Below are 27,760 nucleotides of genomic sequence, written 5' to 3'. Positions count from 1 at the left end.
GCCTAATAAGATAATTTGGACGACCGGTTTAAGTTCCTTTTTAATCTTGTTATTAATTAAAGTGATTACTAATATTTTAGAATTATATGTTGCATTAATATTCAACCAATTTAGCCTAATAATAGTTTGGAGCAAATTGAATATTTTATTTGCATGCCTTTGAGATCGCAGGAATCACTTTTCACTATAAGAATCGAGTAGAGGCCAATACGGGCGAATGTGACTCCATGACTCACTTCGTACCATCATCCCCGATCCTCCTTTTGTGGTTCCGAACCATATGGAGTTAGTAATCTCATGGATTATGAATGGGGTGTAACCTTCACGGGTCAATCGTTGTTGCCTTCGTTGTCCCTTATTCGTGGTTGCCTTAAATGATCCGTGAACGGTTTACAAGTTCCTTAAAAAACTTGTTGGCGGCTCCCTACTTTCCTTGTCCCTAATCGTATATGTCACTTCCCACTTCCTATGAGTGCCAAGCATATTCATACATGCTTTAATGTAGGCGCACTTCGAAAGACGCCTATAGGTAATGTTTTGCATTTGGTTGTCGTTTGTTTGTCTTGACTAGTTTGACTAGCTATGGATTATTGGTTGTTTGTCTTGACTAGTTTGACTAGCTGTTTATATTGGTTTTTTAGGTTGGTTGTTTGACAGTGAGCTTTTAAAATATGTTTGGTCAAATTAGATGTTGGTTGCTAAATGCTTTATATAATGACCTTTAAGGGCATTAGTATTATTTATTATCTTTGTAACAAACATAATTTTTATAATTCATAATACTAAGGAAATTTTGCATTTAACCACCTTTTAAATCCTTTTTTTTTTTGCAAATAACCACCTTATAAAAAAAATGTTGCAAAAGACCACCATTTTTTAAAAATATCTTGCCACTTACCACCTATTGTCGAAAAGTGGATAGTTGACTAATGTCTCCGGCGTTGACCCAGTCATGTGCGTGGCACATGACCCCCCCTTTTTTTTCCTTTCCTTTTCTCCTTTGATTTCTCCTTTCTCCTTCCGTGGTTCCTCTTTCTTTCTCTTCTATGTTCCTCTTGTTTCCTTGCCTCTCTATTCCTCTCCATGATAGATTGCTAGCTGCTACTTCTTAACAATTCAAGTAAGTTTTTTTTTCCTCTCTTTTTCTTCTTTGTTCATCGATCTTCTTCTCCGTGTATTCTCTGGTAATTGAATTCATTTACTTGAATTCAATTTTCCCCTTAATGAACCCTAATCCTCCCCCAAATAATGACAATTTATCTTTTGTTAAGTCTTAATGAACCCTAATCCTTCAATTCTTCTTCGTCTCTTCCTTTGTTTCCCTTCCCTCCTTTGTTAAGTCATCACCCATATTCTCCCTTATCGATTCACCACTTAGATATGGGGTTTTTGAAGGGAATTGGGTTATGATGGGTGAGTTGTTCTTGGATGGTTTTTGCGGTTGGGTTGGTTTTATGTTTGGGTGGGTTTTGCTATGTAGGCAGGGTAAGTGGGTGGTAGGCGACCTGTGAGAGGGGATTGTGGGTGGTGGGTGCTCGTGGATGGTGGAAGAATTGAAGTAGCAATAATTAACAATAACTAGGGTTCCTAGCATTAAGAATTGAAGTTGCAGCAACAACAACAATCAACAATGAAGGAATAGAAAGAATAAGAAAGAAAGAGAAATAGAGGATAAGAGGAATCAAAAGAATAGAGGGAAAGAAAGAAAAAAGGGGAATTAAAGTTGATTAATAGTCATGTGCCACACACGTGACTAGGTCAATGCCGGAAAAAGTGGTCAACAACCACTTTCCGGCAGTTGGTGGTAAGTGGCAACAAATTTTTAAAAAATTGTGGTCTTTTGCAACATTTTTTTTATAAGGTGGTTACTTGCAAAAAATAGGATTTAAAAGGTGGTTGAATGCAAAATTTCCTAATACTAATTATTAATTTATAAGGTAAAATCGAAAAGTCAATAACAAATATTGTAGCTAGTAAGAGTAGCTTTTTATTTTTGGCGAAAAAGCCAGCTCGTAAAAAAAGTTATTTACCAAATAATTTTTTTTTTTTTTTTTATTTTTTTTTTTATTTGACCAATTTATAAGGCTAAAAGCTACACTAATGAAAAAGCCATCAAATAGTCATTTACCAAACATCCCCTTTATGCGATTTAGGTTGTGAGAATGGTTATTACTCATAAGTTGACCATCGAACTCAATCGTTGACCATCACGTGTTTGGGTTGTGTGAAGGAATTGTGCTCCATTTTAAAGATTGACCACTAGATTCTACCGTTGACCATCACATGTTAGGAACATGATGTTAAATAAAAAATTAAAATAAAAAAATAAAAAACTTCCTATAATTTATAGATTTTTTTTAACCAAAAAAGTGCTCTATAATGACTTTATGGTTGTTTTGGCCCATAAGAATCCAGTTTAAGGATGATGGCAAAACCTTAGTAGTTGTTTGGTGGGAAGATGGAGAGATGGTGGATTGGTGGTGATGGTGGCTATGAAGTGTTTCTGAAAGGAACATGGAGGATGCAATGATGTTGTGATTGGTTTATGGTAGTTTTTACATTTTTGGAGAAGAAAAAACAAAAATATTGCAATTGATTACATATTTGCCCACTTGATAGGGTTATTGTTGGGGGCTTCATCATTAATGACCAATCTTAGAGCACTCTTAATGGTGAAGGAAAAAAACCACCAACAAAGTAAATTAAAAGTTCTCTTACCAATAATTCTCTTACTATTTCCTCATACCTATATTTTCACGAGAAAATCCGGTTTCTCAATTGAGAAATGGTGGTTGTTTCTCAAATGACAGTTTCGTAAATATTTGGACATTGTAATGAGCCCCTTTTCCGACTGTGTGTGAGAAGGTAGCATGTGACTCATGTGCAATTAATTAACGCTGTGAGTCTGTTGTCTCCTTCCCCTTCCTCCCTTCCTTCCTCAACAAACAACAATGGCGGATTTCGCTTAACACAACGACAAGAAGCATCCTCAATACTACGAACACCACAGCAAACCCCTAATCCCAACACCACCATTTTTAGTGGCAATCCCAAAGGGTAAGTGTTTTGTCGTTTGCTTGTGAATTTTTACTTCTCCATTGAATTCCTTGACGTCCATTGTTGCAGAACTTTTCAAGTTCATTGTTTGTATAGAGGGAGTGGTGAGTTTATTCTAGTAGTTTTATTAATGGCATATAACAGTTGCAATCCATCGATTTCATCCAAATTTGTTGATGGAAAAAATACAACTTTTTTTTATGCAAAAGGACAAGCGTGACATTTTGAGAAACGTACAAGTTTTTCATGTTGAGAAACTTGTATTTTCTCATATTTCACTCTCTTACATAATTATAAAATTTACCTTGTAGGTTTAGGATGATTTATAAAATTATACCTTTTTAAAAACTTATTTACGATTTTGCATTGGATTAAAACTTATTTACGAAAATATAGTCCACATAGCCTCGGGAATACATTTGGAGTAATTTTTAATTTAGAGACAAACCACTTACCTTAGGCAGCGGTTTAGACTAAAACCACTACTTAAGGTAGCAGCTTGTTTTTAGTACTACAAGTAAAGATATGGAGTTGCAATTTACTCTGAAAAATAAAAGACACTTAATATTTTGTAAGTGTTTTCAATACTTGTGTAGTATAACATAAATTTGTGTGCAAGATTATAACATAAGTGACCATTACTTAGATGAAAATTCCCTCAAAAAAAAACTTAGATGGTTAAACAATTTTTCTTAAAAGTTAAGTGTATCCACTTTTTTTAAAAAAAATTTAATTGTTGGTTGCATGGGTGACATGAGGGATTAAAAAAATGTTGGAGTGATAAATGTACCGATATGGGTAAGTACTAGTAGGTAACTAGTTAAACTTGTGAAAAATCCCAATCTAAATTTGGTTTCACCAAAATTAATGAAATAATCAATTTGACAGTTAAGTGTACCTTGGCTCCACGACGAGAAGAGCTTGTGAGTTGTGACTTCTCTGTATCAACAAGAGAACACAACACCAAAATCTGGTCTTCTCTGAAACCAAAGACAAGATTCAGAAAAAAATGGATCTAAATTCACTTCTTCACTCTCTCATTCCTTCTTTCACCTCTGTAAGTTCATTCTTAATTATTGATTTGAACCTTCAATTCACTCGATTTTGCGGCTGCATAAATTAATTTTGATCTTTTTTCGATAATTTCATGGAAATTATAGGTGGGTTTATTGTTGTCGTATTTTGGGTACTTAGCTATATTCGGGTCTATTCTACCCGGCAAGATTGTTCTTGGCGCTACTTTAAGCGACGGCACTCGTCTCCATTATCGTTGCAATGGTTTTTCCCTCTGTTTATTTCATAATTTTAATCACATTTTTCTATATTTTTGTTTTTTTGATGTAATTAAATTGGGGTTTTCTGCGTTGATTAAATTGATTTTTTTGGTTGGGTTTTAGGTTTGTTGTCATTGACTTTGTTGGTGTTGCTTCTTGGAGGTGGGGTTGCTGTTGGATTCGTATCACCTACAGTATGTAATCTCTATTGTTGTGGCATTATGCATTTTCTAGTATGTTACTCGGATTTTGGTACTCATGTCTGACATTGGTGCATACATGTTCAAGTGTTTCATTTGGTTGTGTTAATTAATTTATTAATTTTCGTTATTTGGCATCAAACGAAGTGTTGAAGTGTTCATGCCGATGTGAAGGGTCAAGGTTATGACATCACATAGGTACTTGAGGTGAAATGATTAAAGCGAATAATATGGATAATTTGTGTTTTTGTAAAATTGTTATTGTACTTGTAAGAGTAATTTTCTGCCGGAGAGCTTCATGCATTGCTGAACTAAAAATTTATGAGCTCTGGTTGGTGTTTGGAAGTATAACCTGCTGCTCTTGTCATAGCTGGCTCCATCATGAGACGAGGAATTATAGTCATTGTATTGGACAGAATTATACTTCGTATTTGTTTAGTCATGATTATTTAAGTGTAGATGATTACCCATGTAACAAGGAAAAGTAACACAGAAAATTAAAAATGAACACACTTGTACTCCGTAGGTATTTGATTTTGTCTGCATTTATTGTTGCTTCTTTGGTTTCGTGGTTCTGTTTTAGCTTGCAGTAACTGGACCAATTTATTCATACGCAGGTCATTGTGGATAGGGGACTTGAGCTTTTATCTGCGACCTTTATATTCTGCTTTGTTGTAAGTGCTGCCTTTCTCTTGACAAATTAAATAAAATTGTATTGAGGGCCTCTGTATATGTGTACGTGTACTTATACACCTTTCCTTGTGCTGATTCTCAAACATATCGACTGTGTAATCGTTTGTTCCCCCTTCTATCTTGCTATATAATATGTATGCTCTTTCATCAACTAAAATTTCTTTCTCTGTGGCTCTAGTCTTTGCATTTGTTTGTTGCATTTTATTTCATGATACATGGACTTAAGAGCTGTCTTATGCTAGAAGACATTTGGCTATTATGCAATCTTTGATATAATGTAGTGTCTAGGTGGTCCTAAGAGTCCTAACTCAACTTCTTACCTACTAAATAATGAAAATCAGATAGTTTAAGTGTTTCTTTAAGGATTGCTGGAAGCGTTATAATGGGCTATGTTAGGCCAAATAAGGTGATATGGGCTTCTTACTAAGGAGACAAGTTAAGAACGCATGAGGCATGTAGGAGAAATTGCAGGCCCTTATGGGGTGCCCTTAGTAAATAACCTTCTAGAATAGAGAATTCTAGAAAAGCATGGTATCTTATCTAATTAAATATGTAGAAAATTTTAGATAGCTAGCTAAATGGCATAATCCCAACCACATATATAAGGAGGTTAGAAAATTCCATAACTAAGGGGCTTACCTATATATAGGCGTGGTGTATAGCATTAACTTGAATGTAGCTCATCACGTTATAACACATTATTCTCATAAAAAATAAGCTCTCATTTTCCACGTCTCTCTAGATACACTTGTCAGAATACTTGCGTTCTCACCTAGACTTCCACAATTTTTTAATAAGACTAAATTAAGTGGTTATATCTTAGTTTTAAAAGACGCGAGGACTAAATTAAGTGGTTGTATCTTAGTTTCAAAAGGCGCGAGGTGCACCAAGTTGAGCCTAGCCTTATCGTATATGAGGCACACATTATATTACTTTTTTTTTTATTATATATATTTATATGTGGCAATTGATAATTTCGGTAAAATAGCCTAAATTAAAGTGATGTCAACAATTTATTAGTTTAACTTAGTGGATTAAAAAGAATGAATCAAAAAATTTGTTAAAAAAATAAATTGAACAATATTATAAATTTCATTAACAAATTACATTTATTAACCCTATAAACAGTATCACTTGCCGCTTGACATAAATTGTTCTGGAAAATTAACCATAACCTAATCTTCTCTCCAAATGCGTATTGGCCTAATTCATGATAACGATTAAATCGCTTTTCACACACTGCCACAATTCGATCATTTGCCATAAGTTATATAATGTTATATCCCATGATACTAACAATAACGTCATATTCGGACGCCTGAAATAATCAATGACTTATAATTAAAATAATTCAAATGACTTGTATTAGCAGAATTGTTTGTGGATAAGATAGGTTGATAACAAGATTTGAAATTTTTTGGGAGTATTCATGGACAACCTCTTGGTTGCGACAGAAACAACCAATTTCCCCTCTTTAAATAAGGTTTTATATTTACCGTTTTTAATTTGGGATAAAATTGAACTTAATACCCGCAACAAATTGACAACTTTTGCTTAAAATTGATAACATTAAATGTAGAAGGTATGTAGAAAATAGTGATAATGTTGTATGAGAGTCAAAGTCACAAGAGAGATTTATAACCTAAATCTATTGAAAAATTTGTGCCATTAATGCTTGATAAAATAAAGCATCTAACCTTTTGCTACAATTTTATAAATTTACAATTGCTAATCTTGATAGCTGAATTAATCCACAACACACTAATCCAATCTATTAACTAATACTAAAACAAAACATGCTTGCATCATTTTTGACACATGTCAAAATATCATTAAAAAATTTTCCGCCAAAACAATATATGATGTCATCATTATTTTTTTTTTGGTTTTTGTTACTCCATATTTTACTTAGCGTATTTTTTAAAAGTACATTGTATAGTTATTTCTGGAAAAAAAATGCATCATTAATGCAATATAATGTATAATATTTTTAAATATTAATTTTAATAATTTGGCCTTATTATTTCAATTTTCTTATACACATTGCATTTGTATATTTCATATGAATTGCCTCATTTTTTTTTTTTTAATATTAAATCACAAATTAATTATGGAAAAAAATTGTTACTATCGTGCGAAGCACGAGCACTAATCTACTTAGAAATAAATTTGGACAATACAAATCATATACTTCGTATGTGATTTCAAAAAAAAAAATAAAATAAAATAAAATTGTCAACCGACTAAAATCTTACATTATTGTTTTGAAATCAATGGAATATCTTATAGATTTAAATAATTTATCATCTCCACTAGTTGGCTTGAACATCATTATCAACACTCTCAACTTAAGATTTCTTATACTTAGTACTTCTATTGCCGAACTTTATAGAATTTCATTTTTTTTTTATTTTAATAATGATAACATGTCTTACAAGTGTTTGTAATATACCCACAAGTCACATTAAGCTTAATTACTATGTATGGTTATTTACTCCGATATAAAATCCAAAAGACTGAAATTTGAGTGTAGGAAATGTAGTGTTAATTACTCAAGTATAAAGAATCACAACGAAAATTAACTTTTAGTAATACACCTTTGTGATGAAGCGAAAGAACAAATCGTATTGGTGGTGAAACTCCTATTTGTAGTTCATTCAATAAATAGGAGAAATTATGTAATGTAACTTTAGTTTTAGGAAAAATTGTATATAACCACTCCTCAAATCACCTAAAGTTGATTTACCACCCATTTTTTTGTTTATTTTAAATAACCATCCCTTAAAGTTTAAAAAAAAAAAAAAAAAATTAGAAATCACCACCTCTTAACTAAAACTTATCATTTTTCGTGCCCAAATTTGGTCTATTAAGGTTTTGAGGGCCGCTTTGGTCCTATGGATCTAGTTTGAGGTCAAAACACCCAAAATAAAGTATCAGGTTTGCTTCTTTTTAAGAGTTTCACGCAAATCGAGGTAATTTTTTATATGCAAAATGAGGCATTTTCAATATTTTTTTTTCCTATTATGAGCTTAAATTGAACTCAAAGGGCCAAAGTATCCCCCCAAAATTAATAGACCAAGTTGTGCCACGAAATCATTGTAGTAATTTTTAAAAATTGAACTTTTAGTTTAGAGGTGGTGATTTCTAATTTTTTTTAACTTAAAGGGGTGGTTATTTAAAATAAACAAAAAAAAGGGTAGTAAAATCAATTTTAGGTGATTTGAGAGGAAATTATTTACAATTTATCCTTAGTTTTATTAAGATTTTGTATTACATTTGAATTGAATTTTGTCATTTCATTGTATCATTAATAAATATAAAAAAATTCGAATTTATATTTTGAAATGAATATTTGTTTTTTTGGTTTACTTGCATTTTCATAAAATCTAGTATACATTTTTTACTTAATATCTTTGATTGCATGATAATTGAACTTTTAAAAAGTTAAAATTATGAAAGTGCACATTGAAATGAATCTAAGAGAACCTTACATGATTTTTATTATTATTTTTTTTTATTTATTTATTTTTTTTAATACAAATCACATGTTGAGGTAATATTTATCTAAGTTTGACCAAATGAATAGTACATGATGGTGTACATAATCGATAACTTGCCAAATTAGGCCAGAATCAGAATGGATTAAATCGTCCCCTTAAATTTTGGGTACCAATTCCTATTGTCAAAAAATACATTTTTTTTTTAATTTTTTGAGTAACTTTTTTGGTCTTTCATTTTTTAAGTTTGTAATAATTGTTTCAATTTTAAAATTTTTTAGGCTTTAAAAAAGCTTTGTTGTTATATATTGAACTTAAAAAAAAAAATGCCTGAACTTTCAAGTTTTGAAAAATTAGGAATTGGTAGATGCAAATCCAATTTTGGACGCCAAATATTCAGTTTATTCTCGTTAATGTCATTCGGTATAATATTAAATAAAATATTCAATTTAAGGCTCAATGCATGAGAAAATGATGATATTAAATCGAACATAGAAATTTTGCTATTAAATTAGATATATATTTTTTTTTCATCTGTTATGTGCTAATTGGTATTCCCTCTACATTTTCATTTCAATAATCTTGTTATGATTGTGCACACATTTTAAAATGCAAATCGTTAGGGTTACAAAGGATTTAGCTTTTAAAAATCCTGTTTGAGCTTGGCTTGTTAAGGATTTAGCTTGTTTGAACTATGTTCATGAATGTGCTCGTTTTTTATTTCTAATTTAAGCTCGTGCTTAAACAAACTTAATACTAGCTTAATTATTAAACAAGCCTAATTTATAATTAAAAATGATTTCTTTTGACTTTTAATGCATCCATTTAATTTTATATAAAAAGTTTCTATTCAATCTATAGAAATAAATAAAGTAAGGGTTTTCTCGCCTATATAGGGTGAAATAATTTATAATTCTTTCTTATATGTCTTCAGTAAAAGATATATAAATATGCTAAAGTAGATTTAATATTTTTCGAGCTTGAGCAAGCTTTGACCGAGCTATAATCGGCCGTGAGCAAATTTATAAATGAACTTAAATGAGTTGTTCACGAATATTATCGAGTCGAACAACAAAGTTGTTCGAGCTTTGTTCATTTATTTGACAAGCTTAAGATAATTTTTCAAGCTTGTTTATTACTTAATAAACGAGTTTGTAAAAGTTTGATAATTTTGAAGCACTCTTTGAGAATAATCAAATAAGAACCTACATAACTTTGTTTCTTCTTTTATATATTTTGGGAATGATTTAGAAAATTTTCTAAAATTGTTAAATAATGTTAGATTCCAAACAAGATCACTAAAAAGAACGACAAGGAGTATTATTTTCTAACATATAACTTTTGTTTATATATATATAAATGCTTGTCACTATTTCAAATTTTTTTGGGACAGATTTCATTGTTTTTTAGAATGATTTTTTAGAATGAAGATTGTTAAAATTGTGAATGTATCTTTGTAAAGAGTTATCTTATGTTCATTTATGCTTTAATAATTTTTTTTTATTGATTTTAGTAAATGAATTAATTGTGGAATAAAAAAAAACCCTTAATAATGTGTGTGTGTGTGTGTGTGTGTGTGTGTATATATATATATATAGGGGAGGGATCCGGTGAGAATAGGTTCATATGTGAGAATTCATACTTATATGAGAACTGATTTAAAATTTAGAACATATGAGTAAAAATTTAGAACATGTGAGTAAAAATTTAGAACATGCGAGTTAAAATTTAGAACATGTGACTCAAACTAAAATTCTGAACATATGAGTAAGAATTTAGAACATTTGTGTGAGTAATATGTTTAGAACATCTGATTTAAGAATTAGAACTAGTGAATAAAAATTTATAAAATTTGCTTTATGAAATTTTAAACATATGAGTAAATTTAGAACATCTGATTTAAGATTATGAACATGTGAATAAAAATTTAGAACAAACTGATATAGAATATAGAAAGTGTGAGTAAAGAATTTAGAACATACGTGTAAAAAAATTGAACATACGCTTTAAAATCTGAAACATATAATTAAAAATCTTAGAACACACGTTTTAAAATTTAGAACATATAAATTAAAATTTTGGAACAAGTTATTTAAAATTTATGACATCAAACTTAACTAATTTATGGTGTAGAACATGTGAATACTAAATTAGAACATTTGATTTAATTTAGAACACATAAGGAAAAGTTTAGAACATCATATTTAAAATTTAGAACATACGAGTAAAAATTTAGAACATAAAGAGTGTTCTCACATAAGAAAAATTCTCATATAAGAAAAATTCTCACGAGAGCCTTCCCCTATATATATATATATATATATATATATATATATATATATATATATATATATATATATACCCGCACATTATTAATCTGTTATATATGTTACTATGTATTTTCTAAAGGAAAAATGGAAATAAATAATCATACCTTTGCCCGAACTGAAAATAACAAACCCACCTTTTGATATTTACAAGGCAAACCCACCTTTGTATGCCATCTTCTTTTAATGAACTTTTTTACCCACAAGGGCCACAACCTGTTAAACAAGTTATTTTTTTTTTAAATAAAATTTTTAAAGCCACATGTCGCTCAATAATTGGTCCAAATAAAAAAGTTAAAAGACAAAAACAAAAATATGTAAAAAAAAAAAAAAAACCCCACCACCCACCGGCCACCCCCCAACCACCGCGTGAAACCCTAACCCTTACCTAGCCCCGGCAAAAATCGGCCGGCCACCACCCTAACCTCCCGAAAATGGCCGGTCGGAACCCCCTTATACCAAATGCCACCCCCGAATTCACCCTTGACTAATATCCTACCCCCGAAACCACCATAAACCACCACAGCTGCCGCCCTTAAAACCAACACAGTCGTCGAAAACCCTTCTCTTACCGCCGGAAACCCCTGAAACCTCCATACGAGCACCGAAAAACACCACACAACCTCCCTAACCACCTTGAAAGACCCCACCTTACCTCCCTAACCACCCGAAATCTCCTTTTAACACGCCAAAACCCGCAACGGCCCACTATTTTCGGAGGCTAAGGAGGGCGGCCGGCCGGTTTTGGTGGTGGATGGGGTAAAGGTTAGGGTTTCACGGTGTTAGGTTGGTGGCTAGAGTTTTTTTTTTTTTTTTTGTATTTTTTTTTAGAAAATGAAATGTACCAATTAAGATTTGACACGTGGCATACAACCTGCTAAATTCAGTCACCAACAAGTCAAGGTTCATTAAAAGAAGATGGCATACAAAGGTGGGTTTGCCTTGTAAATAATAAAAGGTGGGTTTGTTATTTTCCGTTCGGGCAAAGGTGGGATTATTTATTTCCTTTGTTAAAAATTAAACAAAGATACTAATGATTTTAAATATTATTTAAATTGTTGATTATTGGGTTTGTTCTACATTTGATATCACACATCTTGATTTTCCAAAGTTGCAATGTCTATCTGATTCTTCAATGGTTATTGATTTGTATTTTGTGGTTGACATTTAACTTGTACACGTTATAGCTTGAAAACATTCTGAACTAATATTCTGTAATTTTTAATGTCAGGTAACCTTGTTACTTTGTGTTGCCGGTAGTATTTCACGTGACAAAGGTTCATCACTGAAGCCTCATGTATCTGGAAATTGGATTCATGACTGGTAATGTTTTCCCATTAGCCTGAATGAACAAAAATAAGTAAATTTTTAAAATTTGATGTACTGCATAGTGCATACCATGGTAGATTATGGTCTTGAAAAATAGTTACTACCTCCGTTAAATGTTATGTGCAACTTTGGAATATTTTATATCTCACAAATAATACCCCAAAGTTGCACATAACAATTAACGGAGGTAGTATAAGATATGGTAGAATATAAATTTATAATCTTGAGCAAACAATGGTTTGTTTTGTTTACGAGTTGCCTATGAATTACCAAATAAATAAACTTTTTACATGCAAATTAACCGCTAATTTGCCATGATTTTTACTTTTGTTGTGGCAATGCACCTTGAAGATCTTTGAGAAAAAAACTGCACTCCAATCACATATGCAAGGAAGAATTATCAAGGGTGATAAAACCTAAAGGATTAATCATTTGTGCTTTGTCAACCGCTTTCATAAGAGTTTGTTAGAATTGAAGGGAAACATTGAGAATAATTGTAGAGAAATATTGTAGAGTCTCTAGAGAGAAGTTGCTTTGGAGAGATTCCACCTCCTGAAAGTAGACAAAGATTGTATCTACCTTATTTTATGTGATTAACTTATTCAATCTATGAGTTTGCATAATTCTTTGCAAGTTTAGATAAGTTTTAGACAAGTTAAGTTCAGGAAATAAGTTTAAATTTGGCAAAATAAGCTCTAATAAGGGTTACTCAAGTTCAAATTACAACTAAAATAAGTTTTAATAGGTTCAGATAAGTTAAGTTAAATTCAGAATCAATTAAGTTTGGATAGGTTCAGATAAGTAAGTAAAAATCAAGTGAATAGAACACATCCAATTATAAACCCCCGAATTATGTTGCTTACCTGCCATACCTAGTGGGTTGAAACGCTTGAAGAATAGGTTTCCGGCTTGAAGGAATAGGTGGCATCACTATATACTACCTTTGCTAAACAAGTGACAATGACCGTTCACATTACGAATTTACGATTGCATCCTTACATATAGACCCAAGAGCTACTCATAATTTCATTTGGAGAGAAATTATATCTAGCTTGGCGGGGAGTAATGCATGAATCATCCCCCACCCCCCACTCCTCCAATCAAGATATTTGAGCTTTATGGACAATTGTCATAAGAGTTTGTTAGAATTGTAGGGAAATATTGTGTATAATGAGTAGTATATATTGTGAGAGAGTTCACCTCTTACAAGAATAATATTGTATCTTGCTTAGTTCCTTGATTAACATTACCATGAACTAATATAATCTGTTTGATTGCCTATTTCCCTTTGCTTAACTTATTCTAAAAACCACAATAATATGTTGCATACTTGTTTACTTGATAGTTCATAGCAAAACCATATGCTTTCAACTTGAGCTTTTTGTCGTTAGCATAAACTTATACTCCCTCTGTCCCATAATATAGTTCTTGTTTTCCTATTTTGGAAATCCAAAATGTTGTTCCTGTTTGTATTTTTAAATAGTATGTAAAGACTATTATATCGTCACTTTTTTTAACTTTATTCATTTCCTAATTTACCTTTGAATTTTGCACATGCTTTGTACTTTTTTCCATTCTCTTCTAACTTTTGTCTATGATTGTACTTTTCACTTTTATTGATGTACTCCATCCATTTTCTCCTCTTATTTCTTAAATACTGTGAAAAACACAAACAATTACTTTATTATGAGACAGAGGGAATACAATATTATACTTACTATGGAGAAGAATTAAAAAAAAAAATGAAAAAAAAAGGGTGCCTTGTTACCAAAAATATTAATGGCCTTTTCAACCTAAACCAAGGTTTTTCCCCTATATTAATTCATATAACATTAATTGATGTACACAGTCGTTCTACCATTGCTACATAAATTATTACCTACTACGTTGAGCATTAGAAAGTCATTACTTCCTCCATTTATTTAGTTATACCTTAATGACTTTCACATTCGCAAATGCACAACTTTAACCATCAAATTTCAAAGTATCTATTAGTAGATACTATAGGATGTAAATTGTTATGAATCTTACAAGATCTCACATGACTATGTTTTTTTTTTTTAAAAAAAGTAAAACTTAAAAAACTTAGGAATTTTTTGTTGTCAAAGCCATCTTTTGTGTGTGTGTGTGTGTGTGTTTCCAAAGATGTGTTGTGAAGTCATATACGTGTTAAGAATGTTGCCCAGTACCTTTTAACAGTTCTGGCCTTGGATGATGTGGGTAAAGGGGTTGGCATATCCAACTTTAGACTTGCAACAATAAGAAAACATTTAAGTAGACCTGTCTCATAGTGATAATTGTATGTTAATCTTACAACAAACGAGAATGGTGCACATATTAATGAGACATTTTAATTTAGCTCACTGTAACTGAAAGCCAGTGAATAGTGAGCCTTTTCTTTATTTGAAATGGACAGAGATTTGTGGCCAACAAGTCAATGCATGCATCTTTGTCTCACACATTTGCGTCTTGAATTCGAGTACCCTTTGTTGTGCCTTGCATGCTTATGATCAAGACTGACATTCAGAATGGACTATGGATTTTCAATTTGCAATGCACCAGCCACCTCCAATCACTGTCGTGTACCGAAGAAGACAAAAGCAGCGGCAAGGACATGGCACCCTCCCACTCTCAACACAAGCAACGGCTCCTTAGTGGCACAGTAGGGCTGTTGGCCTATTTTTACTATGGTAACTTAGCTAGAGACAAGTAGTAGTAAAATAGCAATTAAAGCTTTTGTCCACTTATGAACAATTGTAGTAGTATAAATAGTAGAAGTCGCAAGTAGAGAAATCATCCAGAAATTGTATGAAGAACTTTTGAGAGTTATGGCCTAAAGCCATTAAACGTTGTACGAAGCTTTAAGCTAATCTATCCTAATTCATCCTTCCGTATGATTAATCTTTTGTTTAGCAACCCACGCTCGTTGCACTTGGTGTCAGAGCCAACATGCCTCCGACGCCATTGACGGTGCGCCAGAGTAAGTAGCCGCACTCGCACTCGAGGAGCGGGTAGAGGAAATTTGTGAGAAGTTGGGTGACGGAGAGAACTCTCTACAGTAGACCTTGCTGAAGGACCAACTAACAGATAGTGACGTCCGGCAGGTGCTTGAGGGAAGAATCGATTGTTTTCGCAACGCCTAAAATCAATAAAACACTCTAATGGTGAGCAAGCAAGATAAGTTCATGGAAGAGATTCGAGGGGCCATCAAAGCCCTAGGCAAACAACCGGTGCAACCCATAAAGGTGGACGATGAGGTGGAGCAACCGCTCAATGAACCACCGACGAATGGTGGTGGCTTCAACAAAATCCGTTTTGAGAACTGGGAGCCCGGAATGGGAGGAGGTTTTTGCAACCACAATGATCCATTCCACGACCCTTACAACGGCAACCATGACAATCGTGGTAATTGGCGGTTCCGCAAACTAGATATGTTGGTCTTCAACTACTCGTATCTAGATGGATGGGTGTTAAGGGCCGAGCAGTACTTCCAATTTTATCGGCTCACAGAGGTCGAAAAATTGCAGCCGGCGGCCGTGGCCATGGACGGCAACGCGCTGCGGTTGTACCAGTGGGAACATTGTCGATGGCCGGTCCTCAATTGGGACGACATGAAGCTTCGGGTTCTCACACAGTACCAGCCAGTAAATGCAGGAACCCTCCACGAGCAGTGGCTCGCTGTGGAGCAAACCACCACCGTGGTGGACTACCGGAAAACATTCATAGAGAAGGCGTCGCCTTTGACCGATGTTCTGGAGATTATAATGAAGGGGCAATTCGTTAACGGGCTCAAGGATGATGTAAGGGCGGAGATCCGAATGTTAAATCCATTAACCCTATGGGATGCGATAAATTTGGCCATACAGGTTGAAGAACGTAACCGGGTTAACGGGTTGAAGAAGACAAGTGGAGCGTATGCCAGGGCCGTATTCGTATTTTAACCGTAGTCCAGCTACAACCCTTTTGGGAGTTGGCAGCCCATACCCACCCAAACACGTATTTCCAACAAGTCCAGCCCAACCAAAACACAACCCCCCAGGCCACTAACCCGTACAGATCCAACCCCCAAACCAACACTAACCCAACCTATTCCCACCCAAACCACTCACAAACTTCCAGTGTGTCTATTAATCAATCATTCACCACCTATCAAAATCGGAGCGACCCAAGTTCATCCCGATTCAATGGAGAAGTCAGAAGGTTGACGGAGAGTGAAATACAAGAGAAGGGGCTTTGCTTTAGGTGTGACGGTCGGTGGACCGGACCTACACATGTTTGCTCGGCAAAAGGGCTTAGTGTGTTACTTGTGGAGGACAAGGAGTGTGAGGAGAATGGGGAGCTGCAAGCTCTTGAGACTCCGTGAGCCGAGGAGGAGGAAGGAACACCCGCCACCATCTCCATGAATTCCCTAGGGGGAATTACCAATCCCAAGACTATGAAACTCACTGGCACCATTCAAGGGCAGCCCGTGGTGGTGATGATCGACCCCGACGCCACCCACAATTTCTTATCTCTTCACACCATAGATCACCTTGGATTGGCAGAACCTTTGGGGTTTCACTTGGCAATGGTGAAGCTATCAAGGGGCAAGGACAATGCATCGGTGTCCGCTTGAAATTGAATGAGGAGGTGGAGTTGAATGAGGATTTTTTGCCACTACAATTAGGGAATTCGGATGTGATTTTAGGGGTGCAATTGTTGGAGAAATTAGGGGCCGTTTTGACTAATTCGAAGCTTTAAAAGATGAGTTTCTAATGGAGGGGGAAACAAGTCACCATTAAAGGTGATCCTAGCTTGGCACGCACCGGTATCACACTCAAGGCGATGATACGGACCCTCGAGAAGGGAAAAGGGGGTTTTTTTGTTGGAGATGAATAGTGTGGAAGGAAGGCAGGAGAAGGAGAGTAATGTTATACCTGAATTTTTACAGGAGGTAGGGGCTACTTTTGAGGAAGTGTTTAATGAACCGAAAGGGCTTTCTCCAATGAGGGGACATGAGCACGCCAAAGTGCTTAAGGAAGGGAGCAGCCCCGTAAGCGTAAGGCCGTATCGTTATCCGCAATTCCAAAAGATTAAATCGAAAAGTTAATCGAAGAAATGCTCACCGCCGGGATTATACGACCATCTAGTAGCCCTTTTTCAAGCCCGATTCTTTTGGTAAAATAGAAGGATGGCTCTTGACATTTTTGTGTAGATTATCGGGCCCTTAACAAGGAAACCGTGCCCGATTAATACCCGATACCGATAATTGATGAATTGTTGGATGAGCTAAATGGCGCACAAATATTTTCAAAGCTCGACTTGAAAGCTGGTGAGGCCGGAGGACACTCATAAAACGGTTTTTCGTACACACTAAGGTCACTATAAGTTTCTAGTCATGCCTTTCGGGTTAACCAATGCACCGGTTATCTTACAATCTTTGATGAATGAGGTGTTCCGTCCCTTTTTACACAAATTTGTACTCGTCTTTTTTGACGACATTCTCCTCGTGTATAGCACGGGCAAGGAGGAACATGTTAGTCACTTGAAGGAGGTATTAGCCACGCTCAAGGCCCACTCTCCATTTGCTGATAAAAAAAATGTGAAGGAGCTTATTTGGGGCATATTATCTCCAAAGAAAGAGTGGCGGTTGATCAAGATAAAATTGAGTCCATCAAGAGTTGGCCCACACCAAAGTCTTTAAGGGACTTGAGAGGCTTTTTGGGCGTAACAGGATATTATAGAAAATTTATCCAACATACTGACCATCTTAAGAAGGATAATTTTGGTTGGTTAGAGTTCGTAGAGGCTTCCTTCAACAAATTGAAAACCGCCATGACTGTTGCTCCAGTGCGTGATGCCTGATTTTCAGAAGGTGTTTGTGGTGGAATTTGATGCCTCCGGATTCGGGTTAGGGGCAGTGCTAATGCAAGAGGGCCGTCCGGTGGCGTTTTTCAGCAAGTTGTTAGGGCTCGGTGGCTGGAGTAAGTCGATTTATGAGAAAGAACTGATGGCGGTGTGCTTAGCGGTGCAAAAGTGGAAACACTACTTATTGGGGCGGCGATTCATTGTACGGAGCGATCAACAAAGTCTGAAATATATCGCCCAACAACGAGAGGTGGGGATGGAATATCAAAAGTGGGTGCGTAAGTTGATCGGTTTGATTGTGATCTTCAATACAAGCCTGGCATCTCGTATCGCGTGGCCGACGCCTTGTCTAGGAGGGGTGGCGGTGAAGAGAATCCGGAATGTGGGGCCTTGATCACTTTACAAGCGGTGGATTGGGAAGTGTTAGAGAAGGAAATTCAGGAGGATGGGGAGATTAAGAAATTGAGGGCTGCGATAGAGGGAGGCTTACCACGATTCAACGGAATGAGGCCACAAAGGGGAAACAAAAACATACTTGAGGTTGGCTAGAGAGTGGAGCTGGCCGGAATGCGGCGAGATGTGGCCGATTACATCAGAGGGTGTGCGGTGTGCGGTCTGCCAACGTAACAAGCTCTCTCAATAATCTCCGACGGGTCTATTGCAACACTACCCATTCTAGAGAAGGTTTGGGAGGATATAACGATGGATTTCATTAAGGGACTTCTGCGTTCCAAAGGGGTGGATACGGTGTTAGTGGTGGTGGATCGACTTTCAAAGTATGCCCATTTCATAGGGCTTAAACACCCCTTTACTGCTTATATCGTGGCTGAGATTTTTGTTAGAGAGGTGGTGCAATTTCATGGGATTGGAGATAAAATTTTTGTGAGCATTTTTTGGAAGGAGTTGTTTCGGCTTCAGGGGACAGACCTCAAGAGGAGTACTTCGTACCATCCGTAAACGGATGGACAATCGAAGGTCGTGAACAAGAGACTAAAGACCTACCTTCGTTATTTTGCCGGATAGCAACCCAAGACTTGGGCTCAATGGTTACCTTGGGCGGAATATTCGTACAACACCTCTTCTCATCAACCCACATGACTCCATTCAATGTGCTATATGGAAGGGACCCACCGAAATTGATGAAGGTAGGAATGGGTCTGACAAAGTGGAGGAGGTCTTGCAAGAAAGGGACATGATGCTAGAAGAATTGAAGATGAAACTTGTGCGTGCACAGCAAGTGATGAAGGGGAATACTGATTCGAAGAGAAGAGAGGTGGAATTTTAGGTGGGGGATCACGTTTTTCTGAAGCTACAACCTTATAGGCAGTGCTCTTTAGCTAGACGACCCTTTGAGAAGCTCGCTGCACGCTTCTATAGCTCTATGGGCCGTTCGAGATCATTCAACGTGTGGGCAAGGTGGCCTACAAGCTGTTACTTCTGGAATCTTGCTGCCGCCACCCTGTGTTTAATGTATCACAGCTCAAACAAGTTGTGGGTAGTGTTCCTAGTTCACCTACAATTCCCATTCAAATCACCCCAGAGTTGGAGTTAGTGGTGGAACCCGAGCAAGTGTTGGATAGTAGGCCTAAGTTGGGACGGAGCGAAGGACTAGAGGTACTAATCAAATGGCATGGAGTGCCGGAATTCGAGTCCACATGGGAAGATGCCGAAGCAATCAAGACCAAGTTCCCGGACTTCCACCATGAGGACAAGGTGGCGCTTTTGGGGGGCGGTATTGCAATGCACCAGCCACCTCCAATCACTGTCGTGTACCGAAGAAGACAAAAGCAGCACCAAGGACAGGGCACCCTCCCATTCACCCTCCCACTCACCCTCCCACTCTCAACACAAAGCAACGGCTCCTTAGTGGCAAAGCAGGGCTGTTGGCCTATTTTTACTATGGTAACTTAGCTAGAGACAAGTAGTAGTAAAATAACAATTAAAGCTTTTGTCCACTTATGAACAATTGTAGTAGTATAAATAGTAGCAGTCACAAGTAGAGAAATCATCCAGAAATTGTATGAAGAACCTTTGAGAGTTATGGCCTAAAGCCATTAAACGTTGTACGCAAGCTTTAAGCTAATCTATCCTAATTCAGCCTTCCGTTTGATCAATCTTCTGTTTAGCAATCCACGCTCGTTGCAAATTTCAATTTTGAAGTGCTTAATAATTTCATTCTATATTCTATATGGTCATAGGATTTGGTCCCCTTATTCTTGCTGTTTAATGATTTCATTTCTTATAGGTGGTTTGGAATACAGCTGAATCCTCAATTTATGGGCATTGATCTCAAGTATGTCTTACAACTTTCACTCTTTTGAAATACTCATCGTAGATTAAGTTATAGGATATGCTACTAATGCATCAACATTTGTATTCACTTCTGTATGAACTTTTTGACATTGGTTTAAATTATAGTTTTTGATGACAAAGCTTATACACTTGAATCTTCTCTTGGATTCTGCCCTCTACTTCATAATCTTTAATGCTTCTTCAGTTCTTGTGAATTTGTGACTTATATACTGCATACGAATAACTTGCAGAAGTGCCTGGTACATGGTTCACTTTGATCTTTTTCTTGCTAATTTGATTTCTTTTGTGTACACGTTAACCCCCCTCCCCCTTCCCTTTTTTTTTTCCTGTACATGGCTTGTCAAATAGAAGTTGACTAGAGACTTGCCATGCTCAATCTGAACATGTAGAGATTGTTTTGTTTGCTACAGTTGACGCCTGATATTGTATACTGACTAGTTATTATGCATTGAGCAACATTGTGTAGTAAACATATTTCATGCCTTATCATTCTGTTTGCAGATTTTTCTTTGTGAGAGCTGGGATGCTGGGATGGTTACTTATTAATCTTTCAATTTTGGCTAAAAGTTTACAAGATAGCAACTTAAATCGGTCTATGGTTTTATACCAGCTATATTGCACTGTAATGCCTCTTTCTGATCCTCTTGCTGAGACCGTCACTTTCTATATTTAAGGGATGAAAATTTATTGTCTCATATGTTGTTTCAGTTTTACATCCTGGACTACTTCTTCTATGAGGAATACATGACTTCTACGTAAGTGCATCACCTTCTCTTTATGCTCTTAAGTTCCAATGAAAGTTTAGGCCTTAGATATTGGATGCCTTATGATGAACTTTTTTTTATACTTTCTTGCTTATGCGGTGAGGAATGGCTTTGTTTTGATTGTCTTCACATCTTAGTAGACTTAGTCCACCTAGAAAAAAAGATTAGGGAGTTATTTATTTATTTATAAATATTATATTTATTATTTTGGGAGGTAACGAGAATCTTTATTCCTCCCTTCTTCCTTCTTTGGGGTTTGAGAGTGTTGTGTCTCTAGCCAAACTTATTTTAATACTAAATTAATTTCTAAAACGCTCGTAGTTATATTTAATTTCATCAATCCGAATGGAAAAGAGTGATCTTTTAACTAATAGAAGCTTACGTCAGTGTTTAATGTGTAATACAACTCAAAATCAAGCGGTGTCTTAAGAGCTCTTAGACTACAATGCTTGGTACAGCCAAATTATCTATGATAAAAAAAAAAATGTGTCTTCTTCATGTATGTGACATATAGTACCTGCACACTATCATTGTGGGATGCATTGAAGTGAAAATGAATCTTGAAAACTGGGATTGTTGCTGCTCATTTTATCACACTCAAGGTGTGACTTGGAAATATTTGGAGTACAATTGTTTCTAAATTATGTATCTTCTCAATTTTGTAGTTGGGACATTATTGCAGAGAGATTGGGCTTTATGCTGGTGTTTGGGGATCTTTTGTGGATTCCTTTCACATTTAGTATCCAGGTATATTTTGATTATTTGAAAATCCTCACCGGAACCATTCATTGCTTTTGCTATGTGAGCAATTTGTGCCGCTATTCTTCACCTTCATTTGTTTCTATGTTTTGTTTCCTGATTTTGGAATGAGTTTACCAAGAGAGGAAATCCAAAAACAGAAGTACACTAATTTTTTAGTTTAATGTGCATATGTTCAATTTAAACTTACAATTAGTTTTTTGGGAAACTTATGTAGAAATATGCACGTTATATTTAAATATAATGCACGTGATGAAAAAGTTGCACATCCAGTTTAAAAAATATGCACATTCAGCTATTAAAGTGTGCACAAAAGTAAATGGCTTGTATTACATCGTGATCGTTGATTCCTTCTCATTATAAGCATCTTTCTCATTTAAACAATGCTTAATTTCATAGTCTTAAGCCAATGTTTTATCTCCCACACTCGCCAACTATGTTTCTCTCCTTCCACTGAATGTTACTCCCTCCATTTTCAAATACTTGCTCCATTTCTCCATGTGCGGAGTTTTAGGTGAAATTGGAGAAAGTAACAAAATATAGAGGTAGTGGGGTTAGTGGAAGGTAAATTGGAGGAGAGAATCTAAAGGTAACAAAATATAATTCTATTGGGTCCTACTAGTCGAGAGAAATGAATTAAATATTGTAAAACATTTTCAAACAAAGAAATGGAACAAGTATTTAAAAACGGTCGGAAATGGAAAGCGGAGCAAGTATTTAAAAACTTTTTCTTTTTCTTCTTAACCTAATATCATTTAAGTTATCTTTTAGTCTTCCCCTATCTCTTCAAAGACCCCCTATCCTAACCCTCTACTTTCCTTACTAGTGCATCTTTTGATCCCCGTCTAACATGCCCAAACCAACGCAATCGGTTCTCTCTTATTTTATCCTCAATGTCTGCAATTCTAACTTTCCTCCTACTATCTTTATTTCTAATTCTATCCTTTAAGGTGTTCCCAATCTTCCCATACATCCATGTCTTTATCCTCAATGTTTGCAGCTCCAACTTTCCTCCAAATAACTTCATGTCTAATTTTTTTCTGTAAGGTGTTCCCACACATCTATGTCAGTATACTTATCTCTGTACTCCCACCTTAATATGATCATTCGTGTCGAGCATCATGGCCCATGTTAAATTTACATTTAGATAAATCTGACTTCATCTCACTAGCTAATTTACATTGTGTGCGTGGCGTGCATGTGCTTGCCTGCTTGCGTATGCGTGTGCATGTGTGTGTGTGTGTGTGTGTGTGTTCTACACGTGTTGTGTGCGTGCGTGTGTGTGTTTGTGCGCGTGTGCATGCGTGTGTGTTCTCCACATGTCTAGTGTGCATGCGTGCGCGCTCGCGCAGTGTCTGTGTGTTCTCCACATGTCTATATCTAGTGATGTTGTCAACGGTTTTAAAATCCTCCCTCCATTGTCCATGTTCACTCTCCAATTAAATTCGCTATCTAATCAATCTTTGTCTATTCGATATTTTCTTCAGTTTTTGTCTCAAAGTCTCATCTCATAGCTTTTGCTTCTACTTCTCTTGTACTAGTCATTGTTATCGTTAAGGATTTTCAGAAGCTTGTTCAAACTAATCTGAACCTAACTTTTTATGTTGAGACACTACTAACCTAGACAAACAAACAAAATTTGACAGCTAAAGGATACAGGATATGGATATAATTTTTTTGTCAATGGTGTCGAGGGAGTTATAAAAGTGTAACTAGTTTTGGTCCGTGCAATGCCTTAGGTAATTACATGTTCATTTTACATCCTCGTTTGTCATTAATTAGGTTTTGTTGTGGAATAAAATCATCTAGTACAACATATATTAGTGGATAAGTCTTTGGTTATCAAATTTGAGGTTGCTAGTACAAACCTTGTATCAACTGCATTTATATTTTTAATCGACATAAAATGTTAACACATGGATGAGATGAGAGAGAGTGCCATGTGGCGTGGTAAGCTTTATTAGGAATTTTTTTAATGTATACTATAGATATAGATTTTTACCTCTCTTGAAGACTAGGTGATCCAACGTTTTTTCTTTTTTATTTTTATTTTTACAGGGGTGGTGGCTTTTGAGGAATAAGGTGGATTTAACCACTGCCGCAGTAGTGGCAAATTGCATCGTCTTTTTGATGGGGTAATTACCATTCAATATTTTTTGGTGCCCTGTGTGTTGGTCTTCTTGTTTGTGCTCTTCCTCTTTCTATTTCTTGTCTCCTTTTCTTTGAGCTACCCCTGACTGGAGATTTCTGTAACTCTTAATTACACGTTCTAATTTGGACAGGTACCGCATCTTTAGGGGAGCTAACAGGCAGAAGCACGTGTTTAAGAAGAATCCTAAAGCACCGATATGGGGCAAACCTCCTAAGGTCATTGGGGGCAAATTGCTTGCTTCTGGCTATTGGTAAGTTTCCATGAATTGATTTTTTTATTTTCTGAAGTTTCGCTTTATAACAAAATAAGAAATGATGAATAAAATTGTGTTTAGAAAATCTTTAATTGTTATTATTTTATGGTGCAACTGTTTGAGAAATCGATGGTAGATTAATGTTGAATATTTGAACTTGTTATTGCAAATTGCTAGAGAACACTTGATTGCTGAATGTACAAGTAAAATTTGGTTGTGCGAAGTCTCCTCTTGTATTATTTCTTGCTCAGAGCTCTCCACATCCTTGCTTTGCTCGCAAGATAGGGATTAAAATCAGTAGCTGAGAACAAGCTAGAACACTTTCCCTGTTTAGCTAATGCGCATCAGCATAGATTTGTGACATTGTGTGCTTTGTATTGATAAAAAAAAGGCTTAATTTGGTAGGTTTTTATATTTTGTTTTGCTGTATATTGCTATAATACTTGTATGTTGTCAATAATAGAAGTTTACAAGAATTTAATACTAACATATATCAATTGTTGTATAAAATTGCGGAAACTTTAGAAATGGATGCATGGAAGAGTTCCTGTTGCCAATGCATAGACATTTTGCATGACTATAGCAAAATAATATACACTTCTTGTAATGATGCATTGATCTTGATAACTTACCTTTTCTGTTTCAGGGGAATCGCTAGACACTGTAATTATCTAGGAGATTTGTTGTTGGCACTATCCTTCAGTTTACCCTGTGGAATTAGGTGACGTTCATGCTCTCAATCTCATAATGCTTGCAATTGTGTATGGGCCTGATAGCTTTATTGACTTGTTGTCTCGTGTTTGCAGCTCCCCGATTCCTTACTTTTATCCTACATATCTTCTTATTTTGCTGATCTGGAGAGAGAGAAGAGACGAAGCTCGATGTGCAGAGAAATACAAAGATATTTGGGCTGAGTACTGTAAAATTGTGCCCTGGAGAATATTACCATATGTTTATTAGGGTTTTACACCATCAACATTCTCTTCCGTACGGTCAGTGAGAGGTACCTCTTCTTAATACCGCCATGCCAAATCAGGTTTCTTGTCCGTACATGAGCCTCATATTATCATTCCTACTACCCTAGTAGTGTGGTTTCCAATTTTTTAGTAACTATTGGCATATCATCTCTTAAGCATTGAAGTTTTAGGTTGATTTGTTGCTCTTAGCAGAAATCTGTAATTAATTTTGAAAGGTCTTATAGTTTTATTGCTTTACTCTTCTTTTTTTTTTTTTGGTTAATCAGTTTGGATTGTTGCGTGCTGTGTACATTGTTTGTTCAATTGTACAATTTGTATCCCTGTTTGTGCTATCTAATTGTATTTCTTTTGTTCCATGCCGTAAGCTAAACATCGAACCATAGAGGAGGGTAACGGATGTGGCATGCTCAACTAGAATTACCAAACTGTCATTCATTAAATAGCATTACTCCCAGTAAATCTGTAAACTGGTCTTTTGTTGCTTATTTCTCTTGGTTAATCAGTTTGGATCTCGACGTTTTGTGTACGTTGTTTGTACAATCTCGTTCATGAAACATTGGCGTATCTGTGATTTGTTTGTTTAATTTTTTTCGTCACTCAAATTTGTTAGTTTATCAATTCACTTTGTTATATTTCATTGATCTAAGGTTTTAAACACTAACACAGTTTTGGTTTAATAATGTAGGATATTTTCATACGAAATACGAAGTCATATACCTGGCCAACCTGGGCTACAGGCGATCAAAGCCAGAGTTGCAAATGGACAATGAGGTGTATATCAAATATTGAAGAATGTTGTATAACAAGATATAGAAAGCTACAATAGTGTCGATCATTTTCACGTGTCAAGTGGTTCGAGAGACGTTTGGGATTTTCGTATTATTCATTGCTACAAAGAAGGAAATAAAGTGGCTGTTATGACACTACTTTTAGTTGTTAAATTTTCATCAAATTTGTAGGGTTTTCCTCCTCTATAGCACCATAAAAAAGAAGGTTATTCCATGTTGGTAAAATGGATGTTTCGTTGAATTTATAACTTTAGCAACCTATGTAAATGCAAAGGATAAAAAATCAAATCAAATGAACCAACTCTTAAAATTTGTGAACTTGTTGAGAGTGAGTGATAGCCTAAGTGATTATAGCTTCTTTTTCGGTTTTAGAAGATCTTAGGATTGATTTTTATCATCTGCCCTTGTGGCTCTCTAATCACCAAAAAAAACAAAAGTGAACTTCTTGAATGAGACAAGCTTGGTGGAACAAATGGAACAACATTGAAGTACTTCGTCAAATAGTCAATATATGAAGGTTACCTTGAAGAAGAGGTAGAGCGTTGAATTGTTTTATTAGATATTGGACATTTGTATTTGGTGTACTAGTTTAAGTTAAATGAAATGTCATTTCATCAAAGTAAACATTGTCTTAGTAATCTATTGCAGTCAAAGTAAAGGAAATTTCTCATCTCTTGGAATACCTAGCAGTTGTGGGTCGTAAGATGTCTTTACGTCATTTCAAATAACCTCTACAATATACTTTCTTGTTTTTATTTACTTGTAATACTTCACATTCGTTGCTTGTCAACATGTTATTTTAATTACTAATATTGTTAATACTAATATATAAAAATAAGGGAAATTCTCAATGGTAGCCTTCTACTTATGCTTAATTTCAATGGTAGCCTATTTTTTTTCCGATTATCTTTGGTAGTACCATACTTTTAAAACTTCTCAACCGTAACCTTATTGATGTTTTTCCGGTAAATTTCTGTTAAATTTAACTTACTACTCAACCATGGTTAACTGTTTCAATAAAAATAAAATAAAATATCCATTCCTAAACAGCCCTAACCTCCATTGACAATCACCCAGGCGCCACCCACTGACCAAAATCCTCGCTGGCCATCGTCATTCAACACCCCCTTTCCTCCGTTCGCCTTCAATCAACCCCTCTCGCCGGAAATTTAAACAAGAACATCAATTTTTTCATAATTAAAAAAAGAACATCAATTATTTCATGATTTAAATCAAAGAAAGGTGCTATCAAATTTGTGGGTTCGTCAATTTTTTTAGCAAATGTATCTTCATTACCCAGAAATGAGATTTTGGGGTTACCTTTTGATTAGTGGAACTTATAAATTTAGTGATTATTTGACCGAAATTTTGGGAACTGGGAAGGTCAAGTAAAAATTTAGTTTTGGGGGTGGAAAAGCCACTAAGAATAGCCATGGCACCATCAGGTCATCAATTTGCAGAACTTTTGCTTTCTGGAGAATGAGTCGACGGCGGGGACTAGTGATAATAGAGGAATTAACCTTCGATTCT

At 35.4% G+C, this 27,760-nt stretch overlaps 1 protein-coding gene across 1 annotated transcript; it reads left to right on the top strand.

Annotated features, from left to right (window-relative positions):
* The first annotated feature begins 3,958 nt into the window (after positions 1 to 3,958).
* Positions 3,959 to 26,368, top strand: LOC145611357 (delta(14)-sterol reductase-like). Its single transcript, XM_081666681.1, has 14 exons — positions 3,959 to 4,114; positions 4,218 to 4,335; positions 4,455 to 4,525; positions 5,149 to 5,205; positions 12,280 to 12,371; positions 20,470 to 20,517; positions 21,039 to 21,159; positions 21,246 to 21,292; positions 21,967 to 22,048; positions 24,119 to 24,195; positions 24,343 to 24,462; positions 25,112 to 25,186; positions 25,272 to 25,468; positions 26,128 to 26,368. Exons 1-13 carry the CDS (start codon positions 4,067 to 4,069, stop codon positions 25,423 to 25,425), a joined length of 1,110 nt encoding a protein of 369 aa, XP_081522807.1. The 5' UTR covers positions 3,959 to 4,066; the 3' UTR covers positions 25,426 to 25,468; positions 26,128 to 26,368.
* Positions 26,369 to 27,760: the final 1,392 nt, after the last annotated feature.

The sequence above is a fragment of the Chenopodium album genome, chromosome 3, assembly GCF_948465745.1.
Source record: "Chenopodium album chromosome 3, dcCheAlbu1.1, whole genome shotgun sequence".
In the NCBI taxonomy this organism is placed as follows: domain Eukaryota; kingdom Viridiplantae; phylum Streptophyta; class Magnoliopsida; order Caryophyllales; family Amaranthaceae; genus Chenopodium; species Chenopodium album.
The sequence above is the reverse complement of the archived record's forward strand: the minus strand, read 5'-3'. Positions and strand labels throughout refer to the sequence as shown.